This window comes from Geotrypetes seraphini, chromosome 1 (assembly GCF_902459505.1).
Source record: "Geotrypetes seraphini chromosome 1, aGeoSer1.1, whole genome shotgun sequence".
In the NCBI taxonomy this organism is placed as follows: Eukaryota; Metazoa; Chordata; class Amphibia; order Gymnophiona; family Dermophiidae; genus Geotrypetes; species Geotrypetes seraphini.
In genome coordinates, this window is record NC_047084.1 from 339,835,235 (window position 1) to 339,858,485 (window position 23,251).

At 40.7% G+C, this 23,251-nt stretch overlaps 2 protein-coding genes across 5 annotated transcripts in view; one reads left to right on the forward strand and one right to left on the reverse strand.

Annotated features, from left to right (window-relative positions):
• Window positions 1–6,050, forward strand: part of NUP54 (nucleoporin 54) — a 210,675-nt gene extending 204,625 nt beyond the window's left edge. The window contains exon 12 of one of the 2 annotated variants that reach the window (XM_033960850.1): window positions 5,277–5,448. In XM_033960850.1, coding sequence (XP_033816741.1) covers window positions 5,277–5,405 — 129 coding nt within the window. In that variant the 3' untranslated portion in view covers window positions 5,406–5,448. Of the gene's footprint in view, window positions 1–5,276 lie in introns of both variants that reach the window. The other variant, XM_033960842.1, reaches the window with a different exon arrangement.
• Window positions 6,051–22,052: 16,002 nt separating this feature from the next.
• The window catches only part of NAAA (N-acylethanolamine acid amidase), a 101,957-nt gene continuing 100,758 nt past the window's right edge, over window positions 22,053–23,251 (reverse strand). For all 3 annotated transcript variants that reach the window (XM_033939596.1, XM_033939419.1, XM_033939504.1), the window contains one exon: window positions 22,053–22,885. In XM_033939596.1, coding sequence (XP_033795487.1) covers window positions 22,852–22,885 — 34 coding nt within the window. In that variant the 3' untranslated portion in view covers window positions 22,053–22,851. The remainder of the gene's footprint in view (window positions 22,886–23,251) is intronic.

Here is a 23,251-nt window from a genome sequence, read left to right on the forward strand (position 1 = left end):
CTCACTAGACATAGGGCTAGATTCACTAAGAAAACCGATCGTATTCCGATCGGTTTGTGACCCCGACCCGATTCACTAACCTTCTGGCTGATCCTGTCCACACCCGATCTGCGCATGCAAATGAGGGAAATGGCATGTAAATCTAGGAAGGCAGCGATTCACCAACATTTTTCAGGCACACCGACTGGGCTGGCCGATCCAAAACCAAGCGACTGAAGAGGCTCACTCCTTTCCTGCTCTCTCCCGCCCTGAAATACCAGCCTTGAAAATACCCTACTCTCTGCCACCCTGCCTGCCTCATGTGTTCAAGCAGCAAGCTTTCTTCTCCATCCGCTAAACCATTGAGTCTGTGGGGAAAAGTGCCGCCCCAACTCTCCTGCTCTCTGCCGCCCTTCCCCTCAGTACAGCCCTGCTTTAAAACCACGGGCTCGCACTGTGGGGAAGGGCAGCAGAGAGCAGGAGAGTCAGGCGGGTTTCGTGTTCTGTTCCGTAGGCTGCAGCGAGTCCCGTCAGGAGATGAGATCAGGCTCGGCTCAGCCCTCGATCATGTCTGTCTTTGCCTGCCATTACTTGGCCACACCTCCCCCTTTGTTTTGACCTCGCTGGTGCAAGAAAGCGGCGCATGCGTGGATCACATGTACAGCCATCAATGATGGTCTGTGCATGCGTTGCGATCGGTCTTCAGCAATCCGTGGGATCGCTTGTGGGTGTGTTTCCGATTAGGTCATTTGCATGGGGAGCCTTTAGTGAATGGGTGACCCTGCAAGACTTGGAAACGGATCGGACAGATATGGGGGCTTTAGTGAATCTAGCCCATAGTTGCAGCAAATTATCTAAACTGCTGTCCTTTATTGAATGGTCACCACCAATCTGGTCAGACCACTATACGATATGCATATTCACCTTAAATTGCAAGATTTCATTTTCAGAACTGCTAGCAGTGATTTCATTTGTCACCCTTTCACACTCAATACGTTCAAGAGCCGCACGCAGGTCATTGAATTTACTTTTCCAGATAGAGCTTTCTTGAAATTCCAGTAGCTCCATTTCCAAATTTTGAATATCCAACCACTGTAAGCAGGAAAGATCAAGATCTTCAAATGTGGACTTTTCTGGGGAAGTTATAAATGAAAGGGTTGTCTCCATCTTACGGAACTGAGAAAATCTTTTACTAAAATTCTCCTTTGCTTCGGCTACAATGGTGGAATATGCTTTGTGGATTTTCTGGTGTTTTTTATGACTGTCCACAAATGTTGTAGAATTATCCAAATGTATTTTTAGGTTGGGAAAATATTTTAGCTGTCCACTCTCAAGGTCTTTTTCAAAAACATGCAATTTTCTCTCAAAAGCTTTGATGTCACTAAACATGCTTTCTGCTGTTTTTCCCATGCCTTGTAATTTTTTGTTTAGTACATTAAAGTGGTTAGTAAAATCTGTAAAGAACATGAGGTTGGTAAGCCAGGCCATGTTGGTGAGTTGAGGATAGTCTTCCCCCTTTTCGTTCATAAATAGCCTAACTTCTTCCAAGCAGGCCACAAATCTCTCTAACACTCGTCCTCTGCTCAGCCACCGGACATTATTGTACATCAGTAAAGTGTTATATTGTGCCTGAACCTCATCAAGAAGGGCTTGAAATTGTCGAAAATTAAGAGCATGCGCCATGATGAAGTTCACCATTTTTGTTACATCTTTGAGGACATCGTCAAGTTTTTTGCTGCTTTCTTTGGCGCAGAGAGCCTCTTGATGTATTATGCAGTGAAATTGAATCAGTGGATGTTTTGCTTCCTTAGCAAAGAAATGAATGAATCCTGATGTTGTCCCCACCATGCTAGGTGCTCCATCGCTAGTAACTGAAACCACTTTTTCTGGACTTATGTCTAGTGATGAAAAAGCCTCCATCACAGCATTGTGGATATCTATCCCTTGTGTTCTTCCAGGCAAAGACAGCAGTTTTACCAGCTCTTCTCTCATGATGTCACCAGTAGCATAACGCAAAATGGGTGCTAGTCTTGCATGGTTAGTAATATCTGTACTTTCATCCAAGCACATGGAGTAGAAGGGTGCTTTTTGTAAGTCGCAAGTAAGCTGTTGACTAACATCAGCAGCCATTCGCAGAACCCTATCTTTTGCAGTATTTCTGCTTAGCGGCATCTCAGAGATGCGCTGCACAATTTTATCCTTGTTTTGGAAATCATGGAAGAGTGAATTACTCCCAGCCAAAATTGCCTTTTTGATAAAATCTCCATCAGAGAGGGGCTTACCATGTTTTGCCATGCACAGTGAAATTTGAAAGCTGGCAACTGTAAGATGATTAGTTTTTGAAAGATAGTTGCTAAAACTAAGAGACTGGGAGTGATATTTCTTTAATTTTCCTACAAGGAACTCTTTTCTTTGAGCTAAACCAAGTTCAGCAACACTGTTATGGTTGGTCTCAAAGTGATGTTTGACACTTGATGTGCGAGATACAACACTTTCATTACACATAATACATAATGCTTTCCCACTGCGTTCAATCACTCCATATGTCTCTGTCCAGGCCTCTTGGAATGGTCTTTCACTATCTTTTTTTGCTGTACTCATTTTCTTTGTTCAAGACTTCAAGTCTACAAAAAGATAAAATTTGTATAATAAAAAAAAATCTAATGAAGTGCTGTATACAAATCCGTCCCCATAAAAAAATGTGATTGGGGAATTTTACTAATTGTAGACATCCGTTTTGGTCAAAAAATATACTGTCCGGGTGAAAACCGGACTTGTGCAACCCTAACCTGGACACCTAGACAAATAGCCAGATAATTTAATAGGTTTTTAAAAAGGAGCCCAGGCAAGTTTATAATTAACATTAGTATTATTGGTCCAATTAAACTTAGGCAGCACAGGTAGGGCAAAGTAGAAGTTTACCTAATAATAAATGATGTAGAATGCAGATTGTGTCTCCTGTTCTCCTCAAGTCTCCCGCCAGGGTGGGAGGGCGTGACAGAAAAACGCTCGGTGCTGTAGGCGAGTACCTGGGCGGGTTCAGAGGTGGAGGCGGGGAGTGAGACTTTGCTTCTCACAGCCCCGCGGCGGTTCAGGCAGCCGCGAGGAACACATTGCCAGGCAGGGCCAGACTGGGACAAAAAATAGGCCCGGGCATTTTAGGTTGAGCAGCCCAATCACATGACCTCACGCAGGCCCCGCCCATTGAAGTCCAGGGGCAGGGCTAAAATGCAGAAGCACACTTGAGAGGCACGGCCAGCCACTAATAAGTAAGGAGTGCAACAGCCAACACACAAGAAGATGTGACATGGGGGAGGGGAGAGAGAGAAGATGGGACATGGAGGGGGGGGAGAGAAGATCCATATCCTCACCTCTCTAGCATGGGAGCACTAGGAACTGTTCCTGATTACAGATGTCACATGTGGAGTCACACTACAGCCTCACTGAGTTCCTGTGACAGACTCAGTGTGAAGCTTCTCTTCCTCCCCCCACTTCCCCCTCACACACTGCCTGGCTCATAGGATACTAAGGGGAAGACAGGCAGGCTAAACATCCACTCACAGGACTGCAGCCAGCACAGGAGGATGAGCTGCGGCCCACCGGGACAATGCCCGGTCCTCCCAATGGCCAGTCCGGCCCTGTTGCCAGGTGAGCTGCAAAGCCGCATATCTTAATTGCGGACCTTCCTGCGTGCCAGCTGCAAGGTTCGCCATCGCTGTCCTATACTAATCCAAGACCAGAAAGAAAATCCATTAAATCTAGAGGGAAAATCTATGCCCATCTGTTCTGGGGAAAATTGGGCCCCTCTTTACAAATCACAAAAACAAACTCAGACCAAAATCATAAAAAAGAAATGGAATCTATAAAATTCACATTAGAATCAATATCTCCACTAGTAAAGAAGAAAGTACCTAGAAATGAGACAAGACCATGGTACTCAGCAGAACTGAGATGCCTGAAAAGAGAATGCCAAAAGCTAGAAAGTAACATGTTTATTATAACAGTCAAATAAAGCAAAATAAAAATACGAGGGAGTGTTGAAAAGTTTTCAGCTCAACTAATAATGGAGTCATGAAACTTATAAGTTACTCTACATATTCACCCCTAAGTTCAACACACCTGGCACATCATGTCTGAAGTTTCGGTAACCCTTTCACAATATACTCTGATGTCTGATCACTGAAATACTGCTCTGCTGCTGCAATCACCAGTAAATCGCTCAAAAATTGTTGTCCTTTCAAACTCTTTTTAAGTTTTGGACACAGAAAATAGATGGAGCAAGATCTAGTGAGTAGGGTGGATGGTCTGTGCACTAAAACCCCAATTGTGTTATAACATCCATCGTTTTTTAAGCCTTCTGAGCAGGTGCATTGTCTTGCAAGAAGAAAACTCCTTTCTGCTGCTTTCCTCTCCTGTTTTCTTTCAATGCCTCCTTTAATCGGCATTATATTCGTACATGTGTATTCGTTTTACTGTAAATATTGTAGTTCTCCCCCTTCCCTTATGTTTCTTTTTTGTGAGTTTATTTAAGTCTATATGAGTTTGTCGTATATATTTAACTGTATCTCATATTTTATTGATGGACAACGCTTAGAAATGCTGATAAGCGTTAAAATCAAATTTTAAATAAACTCGAAACTTAACCTCCATTGCCTCACGTACAAAATAAGTATCTGTATGTAATATATAAACTGCTCTGATTTTAACCACAGAGAGGTGGTATCTTAAATTCCATCCTCTTCCCTTCCCTAAAAGGGGGGATATTTGTGGGCAACACATAGGGCTCCTTTTAGTGTGTGTGGTGTTAAAATGCCACACACATTAGCCGCTGCCACCTCCTTTTAAGCAGACGGTAGTTTTTCAGCTAGCGCGCGCTAATCTTGTGCATGTGCTAAAAAATGCTATCGCACCTTCGTAAAAGGAACCCATAGATATACTAATCAAAGTATGTTATATATAGATTCCATAAACCATGCCAGGAGCAAGAATGGAAGATATCTGATTTTAAAAAAATAACATCTATTATTCTATCATTATTTGTTTCAAAAATTTCAAATATTTTTAAAAATCGGAACACAATATCTCCTTGGTATTTTTATTTTTTTCAAATATTGAGCTACCTAAATAAAAACTCAGATCCTTATATTTTTTTCTATTGAAAATGAAAACAGATAGTAACATGGTAAAGGCTAAATACTGAAAATGAAGGGCTTTAAATTTATAAAATATAGCTTTGTAGCTGGATATTTGGTTATATCCGCAGAATCATGTCTTTTTTTTTTTTTTTTTTTTTACAGCATTTGAAGCAACAACAAGAAGGCCTAAGTCATTTGATTGGCATTATCAAGGATGACCTGGAAGATATAAAGTTGATAGAGCAAGGGCTGAATGAAAGCATGCACATCAGAGCAGGAGTCTTCAGTTGACAGTTACTTTCTGTCTATTGTCCACATCCTGTATAACCACAGATCACGCACCCACTATTTTGGACTTCCATCTTAAGAATGGGGTGAAAATATTCTAGTACATTCTCTTGACAGATATACTATCAATGGCTATGTTCATTGGTTAGTATATGGTGGCTAGTACAGCAGTTTAGGCTTAAATAAAAGTAGCCATCTTCATGCTGTGAAAAGTGTACTTACTGTCTATTGTTTTTAACTGTATGTTCATGGCTAAAAAGGCCATAATGCACTGATTTGACAGAACTTTGTTTTTCTGTACAAATAACATGTTAATAGAACACTTTTAAATTGTCATGTCAGACTTTAAAAAAAAATCTTTTTTACTGGCACAAACAACCTGACTGATCTGTTCTGATGCTGCTGGAACAAGTTTCTTTGTTAAGTTAAATCCCAGAGACACTGATATTTTTGTGCCTTGGCAATTGAAATTTGAAAGACATATTTTATAGCATTTTACTTTAGATTATATACAAACCCTCTGGTCTGTAGACATAATGGAGAACAAAAGTTGTAAATTTTTTGCAGATCTGTACATTATATTGGCCAATTTATTTCTAAAATAAGATGAACATACCTTGTAATAAATCATGTTTTGTAGTAGTTCTATGCATTATTTCTTGTTGCTACTTTTTATTTGTACTTTTCTGTAAGGAGCTTGCTCAGATATGATTTGAGATGGTCCAAAATACCTTGGTCTGTAAACAAGATACAGAACCCTACCTGTATTTTGGAGGTTTTCCTGGGAATGGGGGGTTATCTGCATAACAATTTTAAATCGCAATAAAATCTTAAAATGTCAAGGAGGAAAACAAAATTCATTATATTATCAGGAACTGTACCATTTTCCCTCACATTTTTAGAGATTTTATGGCACCAATCTTGGATCCCAGTCTAACAATTCTTGCTCATGGAGTAGTCATAGGATTACAGAAAGAGTTTAAAATAATTCTAGGTCACTTTCTGCTCTTCTTGTGTGAGTAGCCTTAGATTTTAATTGAAATTGTTTTCACATTATAGTATCTAAGATATAAAATCAATAACAAACTCTGCCTGAACCCAAGCAAAACAGATATTCTTTGGGTTCCTAACACAAGTGGGCAAATACCTGACTTCAAAATATCTTTTGAGAAGTATGAAGTGCTCCTAAAATCAAAGGTCAGGAATGTTGGAATATTGCTAGACTCATCACTCACTCTGATCCTACAAATTCAAACAACCTTTAAATATTGTTTCTATTATCTTCGGCAGCTGCAAAATTCTCTATCTAAAGTCTGTCCACCATGGTCTATGCCATGATAACATCATGAGTAGGTTACTGCAGTGCCCTGTATAGTGGTCTAACCAAAAAGAGTTTGCTTCAACTGCAACTAATACAGAATGCTACAGCACGACTGATAGAAGACTGCAAGAGGGATGACCACATCACACCCTTCCTGCACAAACACACTGGCTAAATTTAAATCTGTTTGATTTTCAAGATCCTCAGATAAAATGGGACAGAATACTTAAACAACAAACAAGCCCTTTATATACAGTACAGTAGAACCTCTAGTCATGAACATTTCCGAATATGAACAAATTGGTTCCCGACCAAAAAATTAGCCAAAACTTTTGCACCTGGTCACAACCACACAATCAATCGGGTGCTAAACAAACACAGCCCCGGTCATTTTCCCCTTCCGCTTCATACACACAAATGAAGATGATGAACGATCACGTTGTCTCTCATTTTCATAAAGTTTTGATGCACAGGAAAAGACAAGTCACATTAGATTGGATTTTGGTGAAGTCTGGTTCACCAGCTAAATGGATGAAAAAAGGAGAAACCCTGACCCAGAAGAAATCACAAGAGAGAAAACACCTGAAGGAGAACGTCCCTCCATCGCAGAGCCGGACTCTTCCTTAAAACAGTAACCTCCCCCCCACACACACACTCATCTTCCTCCTCATTTCCTTCATGCCAGAAGTTGACTCCTGCAAGGTTAGTTTTCTCTATTGTTCAAGTGTTATTCAAGGTTTTTACATTTAGTTTACTATTACACTGCGTCATTCTATGAAATAATTAACTATTTTTGTGCTTAAAAATCTTTTAAAAAACAATATTTACATACAGTTCATAGGGTCTAGAACAGACTAATCGTATTTACATAACAACATAAAATCCAATGGAGAAATTAGGTTCGGGTCGTGACCAGAATTTTGGAACGAATTATGGTCATGACCAGTAATACCACTGTACCATTGACACTTCTGAGGTCCTCTCAAGGAGCATCACTATCTGTACACTCATTAAAAGAAATTGTACGATGTGATACCCATCAGTGAGCCTTCTTAGGAATGGCCCCATGCTCTGGAATTTACTCCCAGAGGAGCTACATCTAACTTTAGACTACCTCTACTTCAGAAAGCAGGTGAAAGCCTGGCTCTTCATCCAAGTCTTTAATCCATAGGGTGATTGACTCATTCTGCACAAGGACTAGCATGCCACACACACTAATTAAATCAGTTCTTTATACCTTGTTTTAATGTATAAATAACTTGCCTTGAGTTTAGCCTCCCATCTGTTTATCCTGAAGCACTCTGTACTACCCATCTTGTTCCAATCTAATATCTACAATTGACCCCTTGGCTATAGGAAAAGCCATATCCTAGAAAAGCATTAGCATCATATCTGTTATTTGAATGTCCTGATTTGTGCTTATTAGATGCTTCATAAGTATTATGTCTCCCTTTTAATATGTATTATATCTCTTATTTGAATTTCAGTGCTGTTAAGTATATTTTTGAAACTGTTTCCTGGTAGTCCTATTAAGTTTCAATTTACTGGTTTTAACTCTACCTCATTCATTGTATTTTTTTGTATTTGGTCTTTTTACTACTGTTATGCTGTTAACAATTATACCTGCTGGGCAGGTTGAATGAGGTGAGGCAACTCAATGCTGATTTCCAAAGAGCAGCCAGGAAAGACAAGAACTTTCTGAATGCTCGATGCATGAACCTCAAAGAAGCCTATAAGAAGGGCCACACCAGGGAATTATTTGCCATGGTGAAACAAGTGAAAAGCCTTTCTCAGTACACCAATCAACCATCAAAGATTGTGATGGGAATGAAATTAATGACCAGCAAAACCAGACCTATTGGAAAGTGAAGTTGATTGGTCACTGAGGCAGCTGCCAAACACCACCTGGCATTGATGGAATCCCTGCAGAGCTGTTCAAACCAGTTCCGAGAGTCACACCGACAGCACTATGCCAGAATATCTGGAGGACCTGCACATGGCCAAAATTTTTATCCCACTGATGAAGAAAGGCGACACCAGGGTCTGTACCAACTATAGAACAAACACCCTGATCTCCCACGTGAGCAAGGTGCTTCTAAAGATCATCCAGAGACACTTGGCAGCATCCTTGATCGAGAACTTCTTGATACCCAAGCTGGGTTCCATGAGGGCAGAGGGACCTGTGATCACATCGCAAACTTGAGGTGGATCATAGAAAAGGTTAAGGAGTACCAGAAGAAGCTGTACCTGAGTTTCATTGATTATACCAAGGCTTTGAGCATGTTGAACATGACAAGCTTTGGAAAGCACTGAGTGAGGAAAGAGAGTGCCAGCACACCTGGGTTAATCAGCTTGCTCTACTGTGAACAAGAAGCTACAATGCAAACCAGGTATGGAGATTATATGTATCTCTCTTCCTTTCATATGGCTAGCACATATGAGGCAGTAGGTCATGTTGCTTCACTGGCCTTATTTAAATCTAATGCAAAATCACTCTGCTATATTCAGATATCATTTTTTAGAAATCATATCAACTTATAATGAAACATGTGCTCAGAGACATGGAGGCCAAAACAAGGGGCGAACCCCAAGACTATCGCCTCACCACCCAATCATCGCATATTCAATATATTTCTGTTGATATCCAAACATCTTCACTCTGCTGTGTACCCACAGTATATCACTTTCTCATATGGTTAATAGTTCAAAAATAACAAACATCTTGAATTACAGGTTCCGACGTGGCCCGTTTCGATCCTGCGTCAGGGAACCAAAATCTTAATTCAAAGTGCTATTTCAAAAGTGGTGTCTCTGAAACACAAAAAAGTTTTTCAAAATTCTATTTATTTAGAAAACATGTTTAGAAATTAACTTATAAATCTTAACACAAATCTTAACATGGCTTTACAGAGGGCACTCGCCAAAAGATTCCAAATCATTTGAAGATATAACCAGCAGGTTTTCCTCTCTCCACCAGTTTTAACGGCAAAAAGAACGCCGTGAATCTTTTTTAAAAAACAGCTGATGGACCAAAGTCATCACGTGGGAATGTCAAATCGTGCTACAAATGTGGCGCACGTCATCCTGTTTGATAATTAACAAAAAAGGGAGAACTACCTTCCTGACTGATATAAAATGTTTCTGCAAAAAACTGAAAAACAAAACAAAATAAGTGTGCCAAGCTTATATATCAAGCTCTGTTCTTTCATATATAGTCGTTCCTTCAAATTACTCCCTTGAGGCGGGAAGGCACTTGCGCATGCGCGGTGCGGCAGTCGCAAACTTTCTTAAAGTTTTACAAGCAAGTCTGCTTGCGACGCTGTCCGCATCTGGGCTCCTTGGATGAAGTCACCCACATGTGAGAATATCTGCCTATTGTCCCTGGATAACACCTGTTACGGTAAGTAACTGTGCTTTACTGGTAGGGTCTGAGCTGTCATAGCCTTACTTTCCTGTCAGTGCCTGAGTGCTGATTGGCTCAGGCACTGACTGGAAAATAAAGCAGCTCAGACTTGCCACCACAAATGGCGCCAGTTCCTCCTAAATGGAGCCCCTAAAAGCCTGGTGGTCTAGTGCCCCCACCATTGCCCCCACACTACACAGATCAGTAGGAGGGATGCCCACTCCCTTCTGCAGGGTTGTGGAGCCCCCTGACAGTAAGCTTCCCCCTGCCAACCTCCCACCAGGCTTTAGCTTGGTGGGAGGCTTTTATTTTTAAAGTTATGGGTGCAACTCATGTGTGTGCTATGAACGCACAACAGCTGCACCCATTAAAAAAATCAGCCCCTGCTCACCCTGTTTGCCAATTCAGGAAGGGAGAGCAGGGGCTGCTTTTTTTTATATATAGGCATGCAGGAGGAGCTGTGCTAATGATTTTTCTTCTGAGCACAGCTCCTCTTCCCCCCCCCCCCCCCACCCCCTCCTTTACCGGTGATTTTCTGCACACATAGCATGCATATAGTTTGCATACTATTGTGCTGAGAATTTTTTACTGTGGTGTCGGAGCTTAGAAAACCTGGCCCTCAAGATTCTTAAGATGGGAGCAGTGCTCCAGATTATTCTAAATGTTGTGCCAAATAAGTAATTTTCTTATCCTCCTCCCTCAACCCCCCCCCCCTCCCTCAGCTCCTATTCTTAAAGATTTGTTCCCTTGAAGTATATGTTAGCTTTTTCATACTGCATTCATGCTGTGATTTTGGGTGTAACACCTCCATTGGTTTGGCAATGCTTATTCAGATAACAGTCATCTGTGGGTCAGGTTTGCAAAGAGTTGCTGAGCAGATGATATACAGCTAAAATTAACTAGCTATTTTTAGACACTTGTTCTGCTAAAGCTAACCAGTTAGGTTTTTAGCTGAAAACTCATCTAAAGCCAGCCTGTGAAAATTTCACTGACTGAGGACTGCTATTGGTTTAGGTGGAGCTAATTTACCTAATTAGCATTTAAAAATCAGCACTTGTTCAGGTTGGAAGGAATGTGAAATAAGCCACCTCTTCAACAACATCTGCATGTTTGGTACTCCGATCAATTATATTACTAAGAACCTATAATTTTCACATGGCCCTGTTAAACATTCACTTGCAGTTCAAATCTTTTTATGTTTCACAGCTGTAACAGCTGCTACAAGGTTGAATGTATGACTGGCACATCTCTTGTGCTTGTGAAACTAGTTGGATAGTGCTAAACCTTCCATTCCCCATTAAAGCTTTCAAAATGCTATGCTTGCAAACATACCCAATAAAACTATATAATATTTGTTGGATTTCTGACAAATGTGGCATCCAGAAAGGGAGTAAGCACCAACTATCTAAAAATAGGTTAACCATAGTTACTTTACCACTGTGAGAACGGGCTACTGGGCTTTGATGGACCATTGGTCTGACCCAGTAAGGCTATTCTTATGTTCTTATGTTTTACTAAAAAAGTAGTTTAACTACTTGGTTAACTACATTTTTCTTTTAGTAGTTTAACTACATGAGATAACTATTGTGAAATTATTCCCCCTTTTACAAAACTGTAGTGCAGTTGTTAGCGCCAGCCACAGAGATAACAGCTGTAACGCTCGTATGAGTGTCGGAGCTGTTACCGCCACAGCCAGCACTAAAAACTGCGGGAGGGTTAGTTACATAAATGGCATTTTAATTTGCCTTAAAATCAATTGCACAACCATTGCAAGTAAGAAGAAATGTGTATATTTAAAAACAGCACTGATAAATTCTTAGCAAATTACTAATACTAAATACTTTGATACCTCTGCCTTATATTTAAAGTCTCAGAATTCTCATATGTCACTTCATAAGAACATAAGAAGCGCCGCTGCTGGGTCAGACCAGTGGTCCATCATGCCCAGCAGTCTGCTCACTTCAAGTTATACCACAGAAAAAGCAGTTTCTCAGTTATCTTCACTAAAATTTGTCCTGAGCAACTAACAATTCTGCTGCACTGCTGGGAAGTACAGCATTGAACTTGATCTTGCCTCTTTCGGAAATGCAAGCAACCTGTTTGTGGAAGTATTTGACCTTTCTAGGTAACTCTCAACTAGAGAATGACACGGTGACAAAATTCATCACCGTTCCCGTCCCCGCGGATATCTGCGGGAAATAATCCCATTTCATTTTCTAGTGTCTATTTCAACCTCAGTCCTTCTACACCAGCATTCTTCAAAGCAAAGCTTGCGGGTCAGTGGTTGTGGTCATTCATACTCTGATTCTTCCCTCTCTCCTTAAAGAATGACTTGAAGATGGTTTCCCGCGGGGACGGGAACGGTGATGAATTTTGTCACTGTGTCATTCTCTACTCTCAACCTCTTCCTTTGTTCCAGATTCAGCTGCTGGGAGGTTGTTCTTTGCAGTGGACAGAAAATCAAAGAAGTCTTCACCTTCAGAAGCAGCTTTTCCTTGGAGGCTGACTGTAACTCTTGTTCAAGTGCAAGGTGGAACTACTCTACCTCTGATGTCAGTCTCTGTTTTAGCCATAGCACAAATGAACAGCTGCACCTTTTCATACTTTTTTTGTTCTGGTAGATATCTCAACTTGAGCTTCAGAACAGGCATTGTTGCAATATGGTAGCCATCATCTTCAAATACTGGATCAAGCCTTAAAGCAATTACGTTTGTCAGAGCTGTGATTAATGGCTGCATTGTTTTATCTAGGCTGATATCAGCCAATCCCTGTAGCTTTGACTGAATTCCTGTTATGGGGATTACATGTCCAATATGACAAGTCATTTTCAGCTTGCATGTAATCTGATCTATGTGGGACGCACCAGCAGGAGAATCAAGACTAGGTTGTCTGAACACAAGAGCAGGATCCATACTGCCTCCAGATCTACCCCTTTAGTACCTCATTATTTGGATAAGGGCCATGTTTTTTATGATCTTACATGGTTTGTGTTGGAACAGGTGCCGGGGAACTTCAGGGGCGACAAGATAGTTCATATTCAACTTAGAGAACAGTTCTGGATCTTTCACCTACAGTGCGTGCACCCGCATGGACTTAATGACAGCATTGAATGGAACACGATTATTTAGAACTGCCACCAAATTTTCTTTTTTGATTGGTTGTTTGATGCGTGATGTCACTTCCTCTGTGGCTTTTAAGTGCACTCTACGCTTTGCTCTGTTATCTCCACCCTCCTCCCAGCCGGCTTGGATTGATACCTCTGATTTTTTTCATCTGCGGGTTCCTGATGAAGGGACACTGAGCTCCCGAAACCGGACTTGGTTGAACCTGGTATCCAGGGGGTCTTTGACCATCCTCCCCCTGTCCTAGCTGTTCGATTTAGGAAGATTATTCAAAGCTAAGTCTACTATAATTTTTGGGGGGAATTGGCTGGGGGGTTCTCTGAGTGGTCTCAATGAGCGATTTCACTTGTATTGATTTAGGTTTTCACTGTGGTTTGATTTATAATTTGATGTAAAACACACATGGGGTACCTGATGATGGTGTGTAGGTGGAGGTATGGGTGCCTCTACCTCGTTGAGTAAAGCGCTGGAGAAATTCTCCCTTCACTGATTCTTCACACTGAGGGTACCTCATCGCATTCACTAATTATTTATATCAGCTTTTTAAGTGGTGTTTATATTCACAGTGGTTTTCGCCCTTGAGTTACCACTCTCAGAACCTAGTGACAAAATACGTTAAAGCATTTTGTGGTAAATGTTTTTACATGCTAAATGCACATTAGATCTTAAACACTCAGTAGAAAAAGGGCCCTTTGGCCCAGATTCACTAATGTTTACCTTGACGGGGGAGTTCAGAGGTCCTGCGCATGCGTCTGGAGGATGGCCAGCTTGAATCAGAAGCCGGGAGGTGCTGGTGGACGGCAGAGGCATCGGCCGAAGAGGGAGGAGAGACAAACGGGGACCCCGGGGATAGGAACCCACCACACTGCAAGCGCTGCAGCACCCACAGGCAGATACCAACCCCTGAGCCACCATAGTGAGAGCTCATGTAGCGAGTCAACACTCGTTTTGCGAGATGAAAGTTTGCTGAGTGTTTTGTTCATCTTGCAAAACACTTGCAAACTGGGTTACTCACAAACCGAGGTTCCACTGTAAAACAAATAATGAGAAATAAGAAAATACCATTTTATAGGACTAATCCATTTTTCAATTAGCTTTCAGAGGCCAAATCTTTCATCAGAGCAGTACAGTATACTGCTGTTATGGTATCTTGTCCTGACTTGAGAAAAAGGATTTGGACCAAAAAAAAATTGCCTTATTTCCATTTGCTATTTATAAACTTTTATCAATACAATTACAATACTACTTAATTCCAAGTAACGCAACAAAAAAATCTTTCTACCTTTTGGCATTTATACTTTAATCATCTTCTCTTCGCTCTCTTCTTTCTATACAGCATTTGTCCTCTCTCCCTTCCATCCAACATCTGCACCCCCTTTCCCCTTCCACCCGGCTTCTGCCCTCTCTTTTTACTCTGTCCATCTACTGCCCACACTCTCTCTACCCCTTCTACCCACACTCTCTCTGCCCCTTCCATCCACTGTCAACTCTCTCTCTCTTCCATATGGCATCTTCCCTCTTTCTATGTCCCTTCAATATCCTGTGCCCCTTCTCTCCTTTGTACATGATTCATTTCAGATTCACCACCTCTCCATTTTTCTGTCTCCACCCTGCATCTCTCTTCTCCTTTCCTTCCTTCCCACTCCACACCATGGTCTGGTATCTCCTTTCCTTCTTTCCTTTCCCTCCTTCCCATGGACTTGGCATCTCTGGTTCCTCTCCCTTGTCTTCCTTCTCCCTCCTTCCCTCTCTCTCCTCCGTTGGATGCTGCAGCAGCAGCATTTCTCTCCCCCCCTTCCCTGTGCAGCAGCATTTCTTCCCCCCCCCCTTGCCTGAACAGCGTTTCTGGCCGGTTCCTTGCTGCAGCTGGCATTCCTTTCAAAGCCGCGGGCGTCGACACCTCACACAATCCGCAGGTGTGTTGGAAGCCTCTCTGACACACTTCTGACGCAGCTGCAGATCGCACGAGGAGCCGAAGGCTGTGGTTTTGAGCAGAAAAACTGCTGCAGGGGAGCCAGCCAAAAGCTAAACACCTGCCGGAGGAAGCACAAGCTGGGCGGCGGATAGTTTTGATTTAAAGTTTACTGCCAATGCTGCTGGTTAAGGAAAGCAACTGCGGCAGAATAGGGAGGGTGGCTGGCTGTGCACCCCCTTGGGGAGTGCACCCGGGACAGACTGCCCCCCCTTGGTACACAGGGTTTGAACCCACAACCTCAGAGTGCTGAGGCTGTAGCTCTAAAATTAGCTGAACTACAAGAGTATAAAATAAATTTTGTTTGCATAGTGTACACATTTCATAGTCTCATGATGATACAAATGTATTAAAGCAAGTTTCCCCATAGGAAGGCAAGCTCACTTTGATTCGTTCCACCTCCTCCTCCCCTCCCCCCCGAGGCTACCGGTGCTGCTCCATTGCCCCCCCCCTTGACGCCACTGGCGCTGCTCCATACCCCCCGTGATCCGGCATCCCCCCACGAACCTGAGACTCTCGGAGAGAGTGAGACCAGAAGGCCTTGAGCATGCGCAAATGCTCAAGACCCAGCCCAGCACTGGCATGTCCTGTGCATTGGTGCTGGTGCCAAATCGGGTTAGGGATGTTATTTCAGTGGTCAGGGGGGGATGCAGGATCGTGGGGGGATGCCAGATCGCAGGGGGTGGCACTCGTAAATCGAGTCAAACTCGGTTTCTGAGGCACCAATTTTGAGAATGTTTTGCTTGTCTTGCAAAACACTCGCAAACTGGTGCACTCGTAAACCGAGGTTTGACTGTATAAAATCAATGGCAGGAGTTAAGTGAGAGCACCCAAGCACTCCATGTGACATACATTACTTATAATATTCTATAAGTTACATGTGTATGCTGGGTGGAAAAAAAAGCTTCTGAATGAAATACACTTGAACAGGGGGGAATGTGCCTTGAAACATGCTTTCGGCAAAACATGGATTCATGTCGGCAGTAAATTTTCCCTCCCCACCACAAATGCAGATAAGTCTTTTGACTAACTGAATATGCTTTAGAAAGTGCATAAGTTCTAAAAGATTAAGTCAAGGGTGCCCAACACGTCGATCACGATCAACCAGTAGCTCAGGAAGGCAACGCGAGTCGATCGCGGAGCCCATCCCGGGCTCCGTGATAGACTCGTGTTGCCGTCCTGATCTACCGGGCCGATCAGCCTTCCTCTCCAGTGTTCTCTCTAGGGCCTTTTAGCTGGGCGGTCCGCCCAGCTGTCATCTGCTGCTGCCGCCACTGCTGAACATTTTTAAAAAAAACCCGGCTTGGAGATTTCAGCCCGTAGCGAACTTATGCTCCGTGGCTCTAACGTGTGCATGCCGGCTTCCCTTCTCTTCCCTCCGAAACCGGAAGTTATGTCCGGGGGGGAGAAGGGAAGCCGGCACGCACATGTTGAGAGCCCTGAAGCAAGCGTTCGCTATGGGCTAAGGCGGGAGACAGGTTAGTGAAGTATTTGCTCTTCTTGCTGCCGGGTCCTGCCTACTTTCTGTTTCCGCGAAGGCAGGACCCGGCAGCATTTCCCCCAATAGGTCAAAGGAATGCTGGTCGGCCGAAGCAGGGAGAGCTTGGGGTGGCGTCGGCTTTCGGGCCTGTTATTGGTGGTGGTTTGGGTCCTGGTCCCCGATGGCAGTGGCTTGGGGGAGGGCAGGGAGAAAGAAAGAAAAAGGGCAGGCAGGGAGACAGAAGGAAAGAAGAGAAACAGAAAAAAAAGAAAGGGAGGCAGAGAAAAAGAAAGGGCAGGGAGAGAGGAAGGAAAAGTTGGGGGAGGGAACGAGGTCTGGAGGAGAGGAAGCATACAGGCTAAAAGAAGGGAAGAAAGATTGGATGCACTCAGAAGAAGAAAGTGCAACCAGAGACTCATGAAATCACCAGACAAGGTAGGAAAAATGATTTTATTTTAAATTTAGTGATCAAAATGTGTCTGAATTTATATCTGCTGTCTATATTTTACACTAAGGTCCCCTTTTACTAAACTGCAATAGAGTTTTTTAGCACAGGGAGCCTATGAGCGTCGAGAGCAGCGCTGGGCATTCAGCGCAGCTCCCTGCGCTCTAAAAACTGATATCATGGTTTAGTAAAAAGGGAGGGGGGTATATTTGTCTATTTTTGTATGGTTGTTACTGAGGTGATAGTGCATAGAGTCATCTGCTTTGACCTCTTTGAAAAACCCTGGAATAGGAATGATAATTAACATTTTCTATGCGTACAGTGTGCGTTGTGTTTTTTTAAAATTTTATTGTTGGTAGATCATTTTGACTTGGTCATTTTAAAAGTAGCTCGCAAGCCCAAAAAGTGTGGGCACCCCTGGATTAAGTTATAAATATTCTACTGACGAGTAAATCACTTGGACTGATGAAGAGACACGGTGGGTTTTCACTCTAATAGACCTTATCTTGCGAGTGTAACCTCGGACGGTCCTAAAAGTGAAAGTCTTGTTACAAGTCAATGTTGGATTTTCCTATGAATGAGCGATATCTCTAATGACTATATTAAGTCATGCACTTATGGCAATATGACATGATAATCACATGCAGAGTGGCAAAAATTTCCTATTTTTTGTGTGAGGAAATCAAATAAATAGAAATAATCCTTAATCTTGAGAAAGTTACAAGGCTGGCAATGGGTCTAATAAAACTGGGTTACTCCTTGAAACAGTCCTAGCGAAACGTGGATCTAAGTCAGAGCCCCATTCAACTATGCAATAAAAGCTAAGTTATTAAACTAACTAATGTATTGAAATAATTTATAAAAACACCTATGAAAGATTAAAACAAAAAATTGAAAAAATAAAGTAATGATATACATAATGGATTTGGTGAAAAGAATGTGACCGGTGAGGAGGCTAACTACGTTTAAGTCTGCACTAAAATAGCTTTGAGCTTGTGTAGATGTAGCCGCTGAAGTCTATTCCTTCTTATCACAGAATGAACTAAAGTTGATGATTTGTCTCCTGAAGTTATTTATGAATTTTTTTCTGACGTTTTTTATTTTTAATAAATCTTTATTCATTTTTTAAAAAACTCACAATAAGTATAACACAAAATACAATCATTTTATACTTTAACATTACTTATTATATCATCAAATTATAGCTTTCATCAACTATCCCCCCTCCCTTATAGCCAACAATTAATCATAAACAAAAGAAATCAAATATTTCTACCCCCACCCCACCCTACCCTGGACATGTATGAACAAAAGGGAATTAATATTTATTCTATGCAATAATTTCAATCTTTACAGTATCTTGTTAATTGCTCCCAAATAGCCTGAAATTTCCTTGCTTCACGGCAATTATCCTTTCCATTTTGAAAATGTGGCACAAAGAGTTACACCAAAAGCTGTAATTCAGCCTCTCCCAAGTTTTCCAGTTATTCGTAATCTGTTGTATGGCAACCCCTGTCATAATGAGTAGAAGCTTATTGTTATTAGAGGATATTTGGCTTTTAGCCCTCATTGATATGCCAAACAATACAGTGTCATAGGATAATGCCACCGGGTTATCTAACAAATTATTTGACCCCATATTGAATTCCAAAAAGCAAGTATTAATGGACAATAGAATAACAAATGATCTAATGTCCCAGTTTCAAGATGACAGTGCCAGCATCTATTAGATTTAGAGCTATCTAACTTGTGTAAACAAACCAGGGTCTAAAATGCTCTATATAACAGAAAAAACTAAGTTTGTCTCATAGATTCAGACACTGTACATCTCATCCTCCAAGCCCAAATACGTGGCCAATGAGATGCAGTAATTTGATGCTTGATCTCAATGCTCCAAATGTCCCGAAGACCAGTTTTTGGTTTCTTATTTAAAAATCCAGATATTAATTTATACCACTGAGCGGCCTGCTGTCCCAGGAAGTCCACCTTAAAACATAAGATTGGCAAACTATACTGATTACTGAGGTTTTTCCATTCAGGGAACCCAACCTGAATGGCCTGCTTCAACTGCAACCATCTATAATTTTGTGATTTATTAAGACCAAATTTGTGTTGCAATTGTGAAAAATCAAGCAGCTTACTATCTGAAATGACATCATCCAAAGTACGTATACTCGCCTTTATCCAATACTTCCAGATGACCTTAAATCTGCCAATTTGAATCTTGGAGTTCAGCCATAGGGTCTGATGAGTTGATTTATGAACCGAAATAGGTGTTAAATTATTCACATATTTTAAGGTTTTCAAAGTATCTACTAGGATTCTATTATCCTTATATAATTTAGGCATCTTAATATTCAACACATGACTCAACCTCAATGGTACTACAAAAAGAGAATTGGCTAAACCTCCTTAAACCCGAGCGTAGGTCTGAAAAATAATAGTTCTTCAAAAAATATATAAATGTATGAATCTATAAATAAATAAGTATATATAATTCAGTAATCATACATGTGGGGAGATGACAAGGACATCAGTGTGAGCCCACCACCAATAATCGGAAAACCTTTGGCTCAGGCAAAATCTCAGAGGTGACAAGTGAGTAAACACTATACATGAACCTTAATTTTACAGAGAGTGCCAGTATATAAATTATCACTCACTGATAGCAGCAATCAAAACGCTAAAGTGCAAATGCTTATATGCTAATATAATCCAACAACTAAAGTGCAAATGCTTATACTATACAACATGTAACCACTAAAACATGAAATCATACTGCTCATGTATACAAAATGCAAGAAAATCCCAATACTATAAATTCTATGCACAAACACACACACAACCACTCTGAGCACTCCACTGAACAGTCACCACCATTCAAACCATAGAATTTATAGTATTGGGATTTTCTTGCATTTTGTATACATGAGCAGTATGATTTCATGTTTTAGTGGTTACATGTTGTATAGTATAAGCATTTGCACTTTAGTTGTTGGATCATATAAGCATTTGCACTTTAGCGTTTTGATTGCTGCTATCAGTGAGTGATAATTTATATACTGGCACTCTCTGTAAAATTAAGGTTCATGTATAGTGTTTACTCACTTTTAGGGTTTGCACATTTGCATATTTGCACATATATACATATACGTTTATGATATATTATTAATATATATTTATTCGATAAGGAAATCTTTTTTTAAATGCTCCTTAGTACATTATATGTTAGGTTTAACCTGTCTGATAGTAGGTTAGCTGATCATTCAGGTTTGCACAAGAATTCATGCTCACACAATTTACTCATTCTTTATGTAATGTATATTTATTTAGTGGTTTAGTCTTTTAAGGGTTGTATATTGTTATGTTTTCATCCATCCTTTTTCTCGAGGGTTAGGTCTGTAATTGTTCTTCTAAGAATTTCAATTATTTTGGTTTTTTTGGGGGGGTGACTTGGGACTATATGATGTATGGGGCACTTCTCATTTGAGACTTATGTCTGGTGCTTGTCACCTCTGAGATTTTGCCTGAGCCAAAGGTTTTCCGATTATTGGTGGTGGGCTCACACTGATGTCCTTGTCATCTCCCCACATGTATGATTACTGAATTATATATACTTATTTATTTATAGATTCATACATTTATATATTTTTTGAAGAACTATTATTTTTCAGACCTACGCTCGGGTTTAAGGAGGTTTAGCCAATTCTCTTTTTGTAGTACCATTTAAGCTTATTGGCTATATACCTTTAGGGTTTTTCTTATAGCTATATTGGTAAATTCTCAACCTCAATGGTGACATGAGTTGCCTTTCCAACCATAACAAGTCTGGGAATTTTTCCATGAGCTCAGGGCGGATCCAGTACATACCTGGATGCATAATATAGGCTTGATGGTACCTATAAAAGTTGGGAAAATTTACCCCACCCTCCACAATTGGTTTTTGTAGAGATACCATGGCAATTCTTGCTGCTTTCCCCAACCAAATAAATTTTGTCAGAATACTATTTTATTTCTTGTAAAAAGACCCCTGAAAAAAACACTGGTAACATACCCATTTGGTAACAGAATACAGGCAGAATCATCATCTTAACTGTTTGGACTCTCCCCCCACCAAGACAGATGTAATGGGTTCCATTGCTCACACATTTCTGTGACTTTCAGCAATAAAGATTTTTCATTTTTAATAGTTTCTTTCAGTGTACTTTTTATCCAAATACCTAAATATTTTATTCCCTCTTCCTTCCAGAGAAAAGGGAATGTATCAAATAATCCTTTTCTACAATATACATTTAATGGAAGAACCTCTGATTTGCTCCAGTTTATTTTGTAACCAGAGAATTTTCCAAATCTATCAATCAGATCTGGTAAATGTGGAATGGTGGTTTCAGGATTCCTCAAATGAAGCAATATGTCATCTGCATAAGCAGATACCTTGTATTCCCAACCTGTATAAGGAATACCCTGTATCTCCTCTGCCTGCTGAATAGCCAATAACAAGGGTTCCAATACAATGTCAAAAAGCAAAGGAGATAATGGACACCCTTGTCAAACTCCCCTTTTAAGACAAAACCGTTCAGAAAAATTATTATTAATATATAATCATGCATAAGGGGAACTATGCAAGGTTTGAATCATTTGTATAAATCCAGAACCAATACCAAACCAATCCATTGCCTGATACATAAATGTCCATTCCACACGATCAAAGGCCTTCTCTGCATCCAAGGACACAGAGAAGGCCGGATCTTCCATAGTTTTTGTTAGATTTAACATGTGAAAGGCCAGTCTGGTGTTGTTTGATGAAAGTCTCTGAGCACCCGTTTGGTGCATACCAATAATATGGAGAGCTTTAGCCAAGCGCAAAGCCAATAACTTAGCCAAAATTTTTCCATCTACATTAATCAAAGAAATAGGCCTGTAATTTGAAACCAACGTAGGATCTTTATTTGGCTTCGGTAAAACTATAGTTAAAGATTTTGCCATAGTACCTGTAATACAGCCTTTAATCAGTTGATCCTGATATAACTTTAATACATGAGGTAGTAGGATATTTTGAAATGATTTGTAAAACTCTACAGTTTTTTGTTTTGGGGGTTTTTTTTCTGAAGTTTTTTGAGATTACTAAAGCTAGTGTATATGAACCAAAGCACAAACTGAAAATTTTGTATATGTTTGGAAGCTATGTACAAGAGTGAGGATTATTTATACTGTTATTAACATGAGTGCATGGCCATTAATACAAAAAATGGAAAATCTGACATTTTATATGGCTATAGCAAAAATGGCCTTAGCCTACGAGATAAACCCACAAAAAGGCACGCTAACGCCACATTTTGCTGCAGCTTAGTAAAGGAGCTCCTTAATTTTTGTATTGACAGGAACATCACTGAAACACTGCCATGTTGGGTCATTGGATGTCTTCCGATAAGAAACTGTGACTAATAAAGTTGAATTTATTTCAATGATGACTTCTTGATTAAGTGTCTTCTATTTCCTCCCTCTTAGCTATCTCTGTTTTTACCTATTTGCAAAGAAAACAGTTAATAATAAAATGCAGTTTAAATGCTAAAATTAATTTGAATTGTCAGTGTCAAAACATAAGAATTCTCTGTTATTGCTACTGTGTCATAAGTATTAGTCATAATGCTCTCAAGAAAATCATTTGAGAAAGATTTCCAGTGATTTTTTTTTTAATAGGAACTCTTAAAATCTTGGCTTGCTGCTTTCTTCAGCTGACCTGCATGAAAAAAAAGAAAGGATACATTAATTGGCACAATATTTTCTTTGGAAATATAGCCTCTTAGGCCCACATGGGCTGCACTAGGTAGATAGGCATGGGAATGTTACGATTCATTTGAGACAAATTCATAACATTCAGTGATCAGATCATGTTCTAGTGCAGGGGTAGGGAACTCCAGTCCTCGAGAGCCGTATTCCAGTTGGGTTTTCAGGATTTCCCCAATGAATATGCATTGAAAGCAGTGCATGCAAATAGATCTCATGCATATTCATTGGGGAAATCCTGAAAACCCGACTGGAATACGGCTCTCGAGTACCAGAGTTCCCTACCCCTGCTCTAGTGACTACTGAGTTGGATGTAAGG